General features: G+C 36.4%; 1 protein-coding gene across 2 annotated transcripts; it reads right to left on the reverse strand.

Annotated features, from left to right (window-relative positions):
• Positions 1 to 564: 564 nt before the first annotated feature.
• Positions 565 to 7,914, reverse strand: LOC108977505 (opsin Rh2). 2 transcript variants are annotated; one of them, XM_018947213.1, is made up of 5 exons: positions 7,653 to 7,914; positions 7,447 to 7,510; positions 1,361 to 1,851; positions 849 to 1,274; positions 565 to 758 (listed from the first exon to the last, which is right to left on the reverse strand). In XM_018947213.1, exons 1-5 carry the CDS (start codon positions 7,670 to 7,672, stop codon positions 629 to 631), a joined length of 1,131 nt encoding a protein of 376 aa, XP_018802758.1. In that variant the 5' UTR covers positions 7,673 to 7,914; the 3' UTR covers positions 565 to 628. The 2 variants fall into 2 exon arrangements, with proteins under 2 accessions (XP_018802758.1, XP_018802757.1); XM_018947212.1 differs by lacking the exons at positions 7,447 to 7,510; positions 7,653 to 7,914 and adding exons at positions 4,782 to 4,854; positions 4,928 to 5,010.
• Between the last annotated feature and the right edge of the window lie 5,142 nt (positions 7,915 to 13,056).

Here is a 13,056-nt window from a genome sequence, read left to right on the forward strand (position 1 = left end):
AAATTTGGATTTTAAGACAACACCAAAAAAGTTCACGGAGAAAAAAAGAAACAGTCACTGGATATGTCTTTCGAAAGCACTCAGAGTTTTCAGTTTTCAAAGTATTCAACGTAGTGTCAGAAGAAAAGAAACTTCTACGAAGCAAAACTGTAGGAAGAGATAATTTGATTTGGAGTTTTTAGTTAGCAGTCCTACAAGAGATGCGTAACAATTTGCTGTGCTTATAATGCTCGTGGTTTTGACGACATTTGGCTTTAACGGGACGAYTCCACTTTCCCAMACATCGCATCAATCAAAGGATTTATTRAGAGAACACTTCGGTGAGCAGATAACTTGACTCTCTCTTACGGAAGGTCATGCCTTGGAAGGCTTAAAACATATGGGGTTTTAGAATGGAAGGCCAACCTATAACAGAAAAAACATTGAACATTTTTATTATATTAGATGAAATGAGAATAYACTTTCTTTATGCTAATTTATTAGCTGTTCGCCATGAATATTTTAATATTTCAGCAAGTATTTTGCTCATATCGTTTTATAATTTTTTTGTATATCGTTCATAACCAAAAAAAACAGGAACTATTTAATCGGTAAATATTATTATAATGGATAAGCTTCTCTCTACCCGCTAAGCATTCGACTCAGCCTCGGTTGTGCCCTGACTCTCCGCYGCTGGTGCGTCGGGCTTGGGCTCCTCAGTCGAACCGAATACGCAACATGGACACTTCTCCTTCAACACCAAACGGTATTTGGGATGACTGTAATTAAAATAAGTAATTAAATTATTATTAACAGTTATCATTGGCACATTATTGCCGTGTACACGCAATGTATATTTAACGATTCACCTGATACCRTATACAATCGGATTATAAACCGCGCTGGTCTTGGCGAATGTTGCACCCCATATAGTATTCAACGGCGTCAGACCTTCCACTTCGAAGAGGCCGCAATAGCAGATAATTAAGTAAGGTGTCCATGCCATAAACCACAATGAGATTGTAGTCAATGCCACCTYGGCCAATTTCGCCTCGGCGCTCTTRTCACAATCCTCCGAGGAGCGCAACGACTTGACATTCATCTTTTTCGCCTGCTCACGCATTGCCTTCTCATGCGCAGCCACAGCCGCAATGATGAACCAGTAGGAATAACAAATGAGAAAGAGCGGCGTAAAATAGACGAGTAGRGAGTAGGTGAGCAGGTAAGAGCGTCGATTCCAATCGCGCGTCATATAATCGATGGAGCAGGCGGTTAAATTACCTTCGGGCACATATCTGCATGCATATATGTAAGTGATGGCGTAATGAGAAATTCAATTAACAGTTATTAATTTGCGTGCAACACCAACATATTAACCCACCTGCTCCAGCCCATTAACGGTGCCAGTGTCCAAAAAGTTGCAAACAACCAAATGGCAATGATTTTCATCAGCGCCAATTTAATCGTCATTGGTCGCCCTGAAACGCCCTTCACAATAACATTATAACGGTCCAGCGCAATCATGCACATTGACCAAATGGACACGCAGCCGAACATMGAGCCGCATATGGCATAAATGTCGCACCACAGCGGTCCCAGTATCCAGGTCTCGTGATAGAAATTGATGATCATGACCGGCGCCTGTGAGACCATCATGCAAAAGTCAGAGAACGCCAGGTTCAATACGAGCAGATTAGCGGGTGTGCGCAGCGATTTGGTGCCGCCAAATATGAAGACCACAACGCCATTGCCGCATGCGGAGATAAGTAGTAGCGCCAATGTGAAAATACCCAAAATTTGACTCATTGYTGAATCCATTGGTGGGAATTTACTCCAATAGGGGTTGACGAGATGTGCCATGTCGGGGGTTACCTGAAAATAAACGCGCATATTTAAATTTGGCTGATAATTTTATGTTTTTATATATGTTATAAATAATATATATTAATGATAATTCAAGGGCAAGGGCCACCTGGAGGGCATATAGGGGGCACACAAAAAGTTTAAAACATCTCAGGACGTCTAGAAATATAATTAACTACTTGTATAATTCCGAAAGCAGTAGGAATTTGGTAAAGTTACTCGATTATATGATCCATGTTTTTACAAAATTATCTTAAAGGGATAATAAAACTCATTGGCCTGAAAACCTGCTGATTTTAGCGACAATTTTTGCACCAAGAGAAGTCTATGTTATTCAACTTTGATAATAAGCTACGCCAGGTTTCTGAGAAATAACGGAACTGGATCATGGAAACGAATACAAAATATTTATTTGTTAAATGAACCCTCTAAGAAATTATGCCCATTTTATTCACTATGGATAGCTAAAAAAATGGAAAAGTCCAGCATTTTCGAAATATTTACTTCGAACCACCCCAGTGGCAATTTACTATATCTAGCTAGCACCCACATTTCTGAAAACAATCGTTATGAAATACTTATGGATAGGATATAAGCTTTTTCGTTTCGCTCGAAGAAAACTCTATTTCTCAGTCCGGATTAAGAGTTCTTGACAATATAGTTTGATTTTATAGACAACTTCGAAGGTGGTTATTATTCCCGCACATAGTTTAGCAACAGAATAAATTTACTAAATTTAAAGAAAGCAGGCCGACTAAAGCGAAAGAAAAAATTATCTTCGGTTTTTTAAACAAATACTTAAATTTGGTCGGCCGATTTGTATGGCAGGTAGTTTCCCGAGCAAGACCTTGATTTTGATAGTTCAGTGTATATGGCAATTATATCCTAAGTGGTATGTTAACGTCCGTACCAACAGACGAACATTCATAAATTGGCTCAGCTCGTCATGCTAATTATTTTCATTTTTTTCACCATTTCATGGTTCCCTTCTTTACTAAAGAAAAAACACAGAAACTCCAAATTTAATGGGGAGCGTTTATTATCATTCGAAAGAACATTCTTTGGTWTTTATGTTTTGAAGATTATCTCCTTCAAATATCGGTCGCGCCTATTTCTCACGCGGTCCATCCGTTGAGTCAAATTTCCACTGACTAGTTCAAGCATTTCGACTTGTAACTGGCGAGTGACACGAGTGATGTCTTGCTTCWAAGTCGAAGCAGGATTGCTCGCATTAATTTTAGACTTTACATATATCCACAGGAAAAAATTTAACGGTGCGTTATCATACGATCATTGTGGGCAATCGACCGGCCGAAAACGTGAAGTTACCGAAGTGTTTTCTAAATTATTTGATTGATGCCATTTGTCTGACGTGCCGACGTCTTGTTTAATCCAAATGGCATCGAGATCACGAGTTTCAATTTCAGGCATCAAATAGTCGGTTATAATGGCACAATAAACGTCGCCATTGACGGTTACATACCGGCATCATTTCCACACGTCCACAAACCACCTTTGGCTTTTCTGGATGAAATTGAAGTTCTTGAATTTCGTTGGGTTGTTCTTCGTTCCAAATGCGCAAATTTCGCTTGTCTACATATCCATTAAGTCAGAAATTGGAATCAACCCCGAGAAAATTTTGGCGCGGAAATTTCTATCCACTTTCAATTTAAGATCTCGACGTACACTCTCAGCTGCGGCTGCTATGTTTTCATCACTTCGTGCTTGACGTGGTCTATTCGGACGAATATTATCCAATAATGAAGGCTATGTCTCAAGATAGGTGATAGTGTCGTGAATAGTATGCTCAGTAGGTCGATAATGTTGACCATAAGTTGAGCGAAGTGCGTGAAACACATTCTTTACAAAACGTGAATTTTCATAATAAAGYTGAACGATTGGTAAACGTTGTTCAGGCGTAAGTCTTGACGCCATGATGAAAAGCCAAACAATACTGAACAAAAATTACAGMAGAGCTTGACACGACTCACACGCGATCTGTCAAAAAACAAAAAGCTATTGAAAAAGTTAGCGGACCAACTGTTATATATTTTTTTTATTGGATCTCCGACGTTTCCTTTTAGGTGTTATAAATTTCGTCGTTACCTTGTTCCGGATAAAAAAATKTCTCGACTTAACAGGTTTGCTGAAAAGTTCGTAAACTGATACATAGATGATACTATTAATATCAAATTTGTAAGATTTTTAGCTAACAAACACCTGAACAAATTTGGAAGATTAGGAACTATTAATTTATGAGATATAGTTTAAAAAAATTGATCAAAAAGAATTACTTGAGATCAATACTTGAGCTCAAGTATTTAAGATTCMCTTCTCCTAATTCGGCAAGTTTTACTTATTATACTAAGCCTTCTTCCAGACTCGTAAAAAAGGTTTGCTTTCAAATTTAAATTTATGTAAAAAAGAAAAGTCTTTTAAAAAAAAAACGTTACATATAGTACTTTCCAGTTCTAGATCTAGTACAATAATCTTGTTGTCTTGTTCAACTATTTGTCTGACGAGCACCGCGTATTATTTTCTTGCTTTTCTTCAATTGTCAACGTTATTTTAAACAAAGCARTTCCCTTTGAAATAAAAATGCCAAAGCCTAATCCGAAAGCTCGGCTTTTTGTGATTTAAGGGATTAAATTTGGCATTCCTTTGACGACAGACCAACTGTTAGAAAATCAATAAGGCGACACATAAAAGCAAAATCAAGTGTGTATAGAAGAACGCATGGATAGACGTCTGTAAAATAAGGTACGCTTTTAAGCTATTGAATATATGAATGTTCACCCAAATGATATTCCCACCTGTTCAAACTCAAAATATTATTTCGCTTCGAAACATTTGAATGAATCGCTTGTACTCATAAACTCGTAAACAATTTATTGCTTTCGGGCACATACAATAAAATATACGTTTCAATTTACACTTACACAATCCATAATCGAACCATTGGCCGCATACAATGCACACCCTTTGCCGAATTCACTCCAAATTTCATTGACACTGTGTGGGATTTATTTCAATTTTCGATTATTATTAAAAATAATTTCGCTTTACTTTATCATTATGCACTAACCGCTGCCAGTTTATGGCATTAAGTAGTTCAGGCAAGTTGAATGTTGTTAAATTTTCCAACATTTTATGTGTAAAATGCGCGAACGCCGCACCATGTCTGCTCGTAGCATTTAAATCACTATCCGGTTTTTTTGCATGACATTTTCCGTTCACTATTGTTGCCTACCTGCAGGCGCCAAGCGTGAATCAAATGCAATCACAGTATGAGTATGCACACAATAATTCGAATGCGTTTGATAAATGCGCTGACTAAAGCGAATACGCGCAAACACATTTAGCACACAGGTTTGCGATTATAATGAACTGGGYAAGCTACACGGTAAATATTTGTTGTTGGAAGATGGAATTATTATTGGGGAATTTTAACAATTGGGACAGCTTTTGGCAGAAATATTATTCATGTATTATATAAATAATGATTTTTTTCTATAAATCGTATTTGAAATTGTATGATATTGACAGGAATTGTATAACGATAAAAAACATTGAAAATTATCGAAGATTAATTATGTCATATTTTTTATGCTAATTGCAGAGAATTTAAACAATATTTTTCGAAAATTTTATGTTAACATATATTTAAGAATCGATAATTATGCGAATACATTTTATCGATAGTTTGAATTTATCGATTAACATTTGCTTTTTTTGTAATTTGAGTAATAAATTAGTAAACAGATAAATTTTCATTAAAATTATTATCRGTAATTCACCACATAAAATTATCGATATATGTTTTTGTGTAAAATGTGTCTTTTTGTATTTGAATTATAATTTCTGACGTTTTTAATTATACTCTTCTCCGATAAATTTATTTGTTTGATAATTGAATACAGTTTTGATAATATTTACATCGATAAAAAAATCGTTATCAATTAACCGATATTATATGAACTTAAATTCGTCACTAAACAAATAAGTATGATAATCAAAGATAACTTTGATTAAATGTTTACCGATAAGATAAAATTTATCATTATCGAWTTRYCWATATCACRTTTTCAAAAAAWTKCAAATTCTACGATAAATTGATTTGATTGATAATTGAAGACTATTTTGATAACATTTTTATCGATAAAATAAAATGTATAGTTATCGATTAATCGATATTAATGTAAGTTATATTCGATACATTTATATGAATGATAATTAAATACTATTTTGATAAAGTTTTATCGATAAAATAAAATGTATAGTTATCGATTAATCGATATTAGTGCAAATTATATACAATACATTTACATGAACGATAATTTAAGACTATTTTGATAACATTTTTTTTTCGATAAAATAAAATGTATAGTTATCGATTAATCGATATTACATGAAATTCTAATGTGCAACATTTCAGCGATACGCAAATATCCAAAAATATACATTCTCTAGCTTTGATTTTCTCTAAATGTGCATTTACGCCTTGGCATTAACCTTGATTAGAATCGATTAAAAAATTAACACGAGCTTTGTCAGATTATCACCTGTTGTTTGATCTGTAGTGATTGCGGTGTCAGAGTGGGGTGTGAAAAGATTTCATGCTAAAAATAGATGCCACATGAATTGTCACTAGCRTTAAAAAGTGGATTTACTTTAATAATCCTAAACGAACATAATCATAGGTTAATCCGGGATAACCATCAACATCGACTGCAAAAACAGATCGATTCGGTAAGAAGACAATCTCTGTGAGTGGTGGSAAGGTTGTGCCATATCATGAATTTCAAAAACCTGGCGATACTCTAAATACTAATGGCTACAGACAACAAATAATCATTTTGAACTATACATGGAATAAAAAACGACCAGAATGTGCCAGAAGACATGGTATCCACAAATTGCCACAAAGGTGTTCAAAATGTAAACAGCTATGACGCATACTGTGAATATTATTTGTTTTTTTTTTTTTTTGTTTTACTTTCCCATTCAAAATTTGTACTTAATTTTCATGAAAAAAATGCTCATTTCATTTAATTTTTAAGGGTAATATTCAGTTTGTGATACTATGGAGGCTGCTGAATGGCAGTGGAAGCTTATCAACAGAAGATGGTGAACCCGATTCCGTCGATGGAGCGGACGTTTCATTGCCCGACCATRAAGMAGTTCGAATAGCAATTACCCGTTTRAAGAGCAACAAAGCAGSGGGGGCCGATGGATTACAGGCCGAGCTRTACAAATACKGTGGCGAAGAACYGATAAAGAGCATGCAGAATATGTTCGAACCAAAGCATGTACGGCGATTGATATATAAGTGCTATTTTGGCTCTTTCTTACTTGTTATACATAGTTGTTTTATAAAGTCTTAACCTGTTAAGGTGCACACGAAATAATCTTTTCTATAGTATCATTGTGCAAGCCGAACGAAGGGAAATATTAATTAATGCTAACCAAAGATAAATTTCCTTGATGGCGAAAGTTAAATAATAAATAATAAAAATTATAAACAAAGTAAGCATAGTACTGTTAGTTTACCGCAAAAACTCTTGCAATTTGAATCTAGAATTCATCAATTTCATATGCACTCACCCTGTCCAAAACACTGCCATTGCTCAGAAGCGCCTCGAATTTCGGGAATTGCAGAGAAGCTGAACTGCAAAATAACAAGCACGAAAAGCACGCACACATGTTACCACAATTTGATTAGTGTTGCATTGGCAAAACTATATTAACCCCTAGTAATAAAGCGGAAGCTACAAATTCCAGCACTTGTCTGCTTATTTGCGCACATGTACCTGTCCATTGTCGTTACCATTAGCCGCACAAAATTGCTGCAACTTCACAAGAGCGTGTGTCGAGTTTCRCATGAATTTCTAACTTTTCAGCGGATTACATTAGARCACGCCGCTATTAGTTATGAACTTTTATCAGTGGTGGACGGTTGATAGACGCACCACTTACATACGCACTCGCGCAAAATTACATCAAAAATGTCTATTAAATTAACAGCTGAAATTTCGAAACACCGTTAACGTTGCCCTTTCAATCGGCGGAACCGGAACCGCGTTGCAGWGCTGCCACGAGTAGCCACGGCCGGAGATTGCCACGCTTTTTATTAGCGAATTGCATTTGCAACACTAATTGGATTAGTGTTGTGTAGTACAAAGCGCAAAACGCTTATAAATTTACATAAAAGAATAAAATTCCGAAATTTGCATTTGAAACTCATACCTCTTGGCTCGGCTGTGGCACAGCTGTGGTGGATCGCTGTTAAAGTGGCGCCCAATGTGCACTTTTGCAGGTGTAAGGGGTGGGATTGACATGCATAGAGACAGTTAAATGAAATACAGTTAGTTATTGTAACTGTCAAGGTAGAACAAACGCGTTTACAACTGCAGATGTCAATAAGTGACAGTGACAATGTTGGGTCATTTCTTTTGTATCCTCTATTTGGCAAGGGACAAAGCTGAAAAAAATGCTGAAAATAACAAAAAAAAAACGGCTTGACTATCAATGTCAATTGATTGACTAGTGAATTCAAATGTTATTCATCTTATAATTGGCYCAATACGTGATTTTTATACCCTGAAYAGGGTATATCAAGTTTGTCACGATGTTTGTAACACCCAGAAGGAAGCGTTGGATACCCTATAAAGTATATATCTAAATGATCAGTATGTTGAGCTGAGTCGCTTTAGCTACGTCCGTCTGTCCGACTGTCTGTMTGTCTGTATGTATACGAACTAGTCTCTCAGTTTTCAAGATATCGTTTTGAAATGTTGTAAACGTCATTTTCTCTTCAAGAAGCTGCTCATTTGTCGGAACTGCCGATAYCGGACCAAATAGCTGCCATACAAACCGAACGATCGGAATAAAGGGCTTGTATGGAAAACTTTCGCATTTGACGTGGTATCTTCACGAAATTTGACATGGATTACAGCTTAAGGTAATAACATAATCTCCGACAAAATTGTTCAGATCCCAATACTATAAACTGGACCGATAGTTACTAAAAGAAATGCACSTGTGAAGGGTATATTAGCTTCGGTGCAGCCGAARTTAACGTTTTTTCTTTTTCTTCTAAATTCAGTGATTTCTCTGTTCTTTCAATTGASTCTTTAAGAACTTTGTTATCAAGTGGTCTGCTTCTATATAATCATACAGACGATCTGAATATTTTTACCTTTTAGCTTCCCTATTAGAACCATAGAATATTGCCGGAATTTTTTGTACGGATATGGATAGAAAATTGTTGGGTATTTTCTTATAAAGTTTTTTTTCGAAAAGTTCTCATTTTGTATGAAGACGAACCAGACTATTCTCGGATACTTAGTATAGTTAGAACCCATATCAAACTTAAGCGCTCTGACTTCGCAGCTTGATTTTCCTTAAACTATTTTGAGCAGATGCCTCTAGTAATTTCTTCGAAAACACCACATTTTTGGCAAGATTATCTCTTTAAAATGTTGGYYGCGGCTACGTCTCAGATGGTCCATCCGTTCAGTCCAATTTTCGATGAGCCGTTCGTGCGTTTATCTAGAATTTACATACACAGGAAAAATATGTGTGATATAACAAGATCTTGGTTGCCAATCAACGTGAAATTATCTGCTCACCGAAGTGTACTCTGAATAAATCCATTGATAGAAGCGATGTGTGGGGAGTGGCGCCGTCTTCTTGAAATCAAATGTCGCCGAGATCACAAGCTTCAATTTCAAGCATCAAATAGTCGGTTATTTTGGCGTCGCTATTGATGGTTACGTTCCCACTGGCATCATTTCTGAAGAATATGGAGAAATATGGACCGATGATCACACCAAACCGTTGTTTTTGGATGATATTACAGCTCTTGAATCTCTTCAGGTGGCTCTTCATTCCAAATGCGGAAATAAAGCATGTTAACAAGCCAATTGAGCCGAAATGAGCCTTATCGCTGAACAAAATATTGCTCGATAACGTTGGATTTTATTGAAACTTATCAAGAACTCATAACACACACACACAGCCTTAGTGTACTCTTTCAACTACGGCTGATCGATTTGTAAACATTGTTCGGATGTAAGTCTTTTTATGATGAAATATTTTCAATTGCTGGGATATTTGAATCACATTTTGTTCGAAGTGCTGTTTTCAGAGTTGTTGACGAAAAATTCTTCGACACAGATTCACAGATAGACTTGAAATGTTCACACGACTTTCTGAGATATATTTGCCAGGCAATTTTCAAAGGAATGAAATATTTGATAATATTTTTTAAGCCACTTTGAAGTAAAAAAATTTTCTCAAATGATGAACACAAAGGCGGTGTTTATACTAAAACCAGGCGGAAGAACACATAAGAATGCTAAGGACTTTAGATCTTTTCTTTGTGCAAGGTCCCAAAAGGACATAACTTATCTACTGTATACATACATAAAGGGTCGATTAACAGAAACTTTCTTACACGTGTTGGCGATAATTGTATTGCTAATTGAAGCAGGAAGGGATAAGGACAGAGCGAAATTCTAAATCAGACTATATCCCTTCATGGTGGGATTTCAATATTTACTTCAAAATGGGAATACCCTCAAGTCGTGAAAAGGTTTTTTAGGGGAGGGGAATATTATCTGAATCYATACCGACGGGTCATTCGTCTATCAAAGTTAGCTAGCAACTTCCAAGGAGGATACCGAAAGTGACCATTTACACAGACAGCCGGGCCGGGCAGCATTATTAGCTTCGTCGTTGGAAAATATCAATTCCAGCTTAGTAAAAAAACGTAGGGGCTTTCAGTTGGATAAAATACGACAAAAAAGTGCGTAAAAGATCATGGTCCAAGCGTGGTGAAGCTCAACAAATGGTCGCAAAGCCAGAACTGACGCCTCGAAAGGTAATACTGAGTGTTTGGTGGAATTGGGGGGGAATTGGAAAGAAATCATCCGGTCGAAGAATTGATTGATCATTTTACTGCCAACAACTGATGAGATTGAAGTAAGTAACCAAAAAAAAAAACAAAAAAAAAAAAACCGCCCGAACTGAGCAGCAGAAATTGAAGAAGAAATCGTCTTTCATGAGGACAACGCTAGACCACACACATCTTTGATAACTGGGACAGACTGGCTGAGAAATTAAATTTTGATGCACCCACCATCTGACTACCTTTTGCTTCGGTCAATGCAGAACTTCCTTAATGGAGTAAAGTTGGCGTCAAGAGAAGCCTGTGAAAATTACTTATCGCAGTTTTTCGCCGAGTATTGAGCGGCAAGAAGTGGTCGACGGTAAATATTTGGTTAATTGAAGTTCATTCTAAATATAAAAAATATAAGTTGATGTTTGATTAGAAATACGAAAAGACTTTTTCGACTACATATATATGACTTACCACCAAAGCATATAACTGTCGTAAAATATTAATTGAACGATCAAAATCACATCAGTGTATGAAAAGTGAAATTGACGTGTATTTCTGTGTTCCTTTTGATCACTTATTCACTTATCGGTGAAAAGTGAATTCACATTGCGTAATACTATCAAAGTCATAAATTGAATTCTGTAAAATCCACGAGGCGAAGCAGACAAATTGCATATTTTTGCAACAATTCTCGCCACAGCTGCATACTTTTGCCACCAACTGTCAGGAAATTATGAAAAATAAAGAAAGTGTGCTTCGTTAAATATCTTGAATATTAATTTATATTTTTCTTTTCTATTCCCCTCTTGCGATTTTAATATTCCGCATAGCGAAATGCCAAAGTTATTTTAAAAAAAAATATTTCCACTATGAGTCAATTCCGTTGGCGTAAATTGCAAGCCACAGATTTTCCAATCAACTCGTAAAAATATTTGCATATGGATATTTTCAAAGATTTTTTGGCGAAAGGAAACAAAAAGTAAACTGAATATTCACATGCAACATGTGTGCGGGTGTGCGGGTGTGCTCAATGCCAAGCAAGCACAGTCAAGTACATATATTCATGTGTGTATGCATGTATGTACATATATATGTAGGCAAGTGTGTGGTTGCGTGAGTTTAGCATAAAGGTCATAATGCGCTGAACGTCACCACGAAAATGCTTGATATAAAGTTGCAAGGATTAAATATCTACAAGCAACATGCAAATATCCGAGCATTATTACATATTCACAGACATATACACATATATATATCTACTAATATACCTATATAGTGCCACTCTTATATATTGTAACTGTAAGTGAAGTGACTACTACAAAGGAATGCTTAACGAGTGGCAGCCGCCGGGACCACTTGAGTGGCCAAAGCGGGGAGGGAATTTCACATTATACAAGTATATGTTACGCCGGCATGTGCGCTAGAAAGCTATGCAACAGGAATCTTCAAATTACTTGTAGAGAGAGCGCACAAGCTCTCAAAGGCAAGCGGGCGGGTTGAAAAGGTTGCTGGCTGCTGTCACTTTACCTCGTAAGCTGCAAGGACATTAAGTAAATGCGTTAAAAGCGTAAAATAATTTCAAGTATCTTTGCTTTGTTGCTGGTGTTGTTGTTGTTAACAACTTATCGGGGTGACAAAAACAYTGTAGAGATCGATGCTTGAACGCTTTCACCTTAGAAAGATGTTTTGTGGACTGTTTAAAGCAGTTTTGTTGTATTGCTGTTGCACTTTTGTGGCATATAAGTATATGGGAATTTCCGTGACAACCTTTTAATCGATGCCATGCTGTTGATGTGAAGGTGGAGTTGCACTGAGTGCTGAAAGTCAAATGTTAAGTTGGACCGACGAATATCAAAGAACACCTACGTGAGCGTTTGTATGTTTGTATGTGGGGGTTTGCATAAATTTGGCTTTGAAAGACGCACATGTGAACAAATGTTGCACAAGTAAAGTCGCTAAACTGTGTTTCACTCATATATACTTATATATTCGGCAGTGTTTTGTGTTAATCCTGTAGGAAAATCCGAGGAAACCCAAATAGTTTGGGCGTTTTTGCTGTTAAATTACTAGGCCTGTACGAGATAACTATGATAGATCATCGGAAAGCTGGAAGAGATTTGGTCTAGTAACTGAACTGACGTAGTTGTCAGAAGGAAGTGGAGTCATCTCGGCATTTCCTTCTGAACTTACAAACTTTCTCAAAACTAAGGATGAAATTACTTGAATCTCTAGCCAAACCTTCAAACAGGGTGGAATCAAAATAGCTGCGATAATCTTAAGGCGTTGTCATTATATGAGGCCCACACAAG

The sequence above is a fragment of the Bactrocera latifrons genome, unplaced genomic scaffold (assembly GCF_001853355.1).
Source record: "Bactrocera latifrons isolate USDA-ARS-PBARC rearing strain unplaced genomic scaffold, ASM185335v1 scaffold_90, whole genome shotgun sequence".
In the NCBI taxonomy this organism is placed as follows: Eukaryota; Metazoa; Arthropoda; class Insecta; order Diptera; family Tephritidae; genus Bactrocera; species Bactrocera latifrons.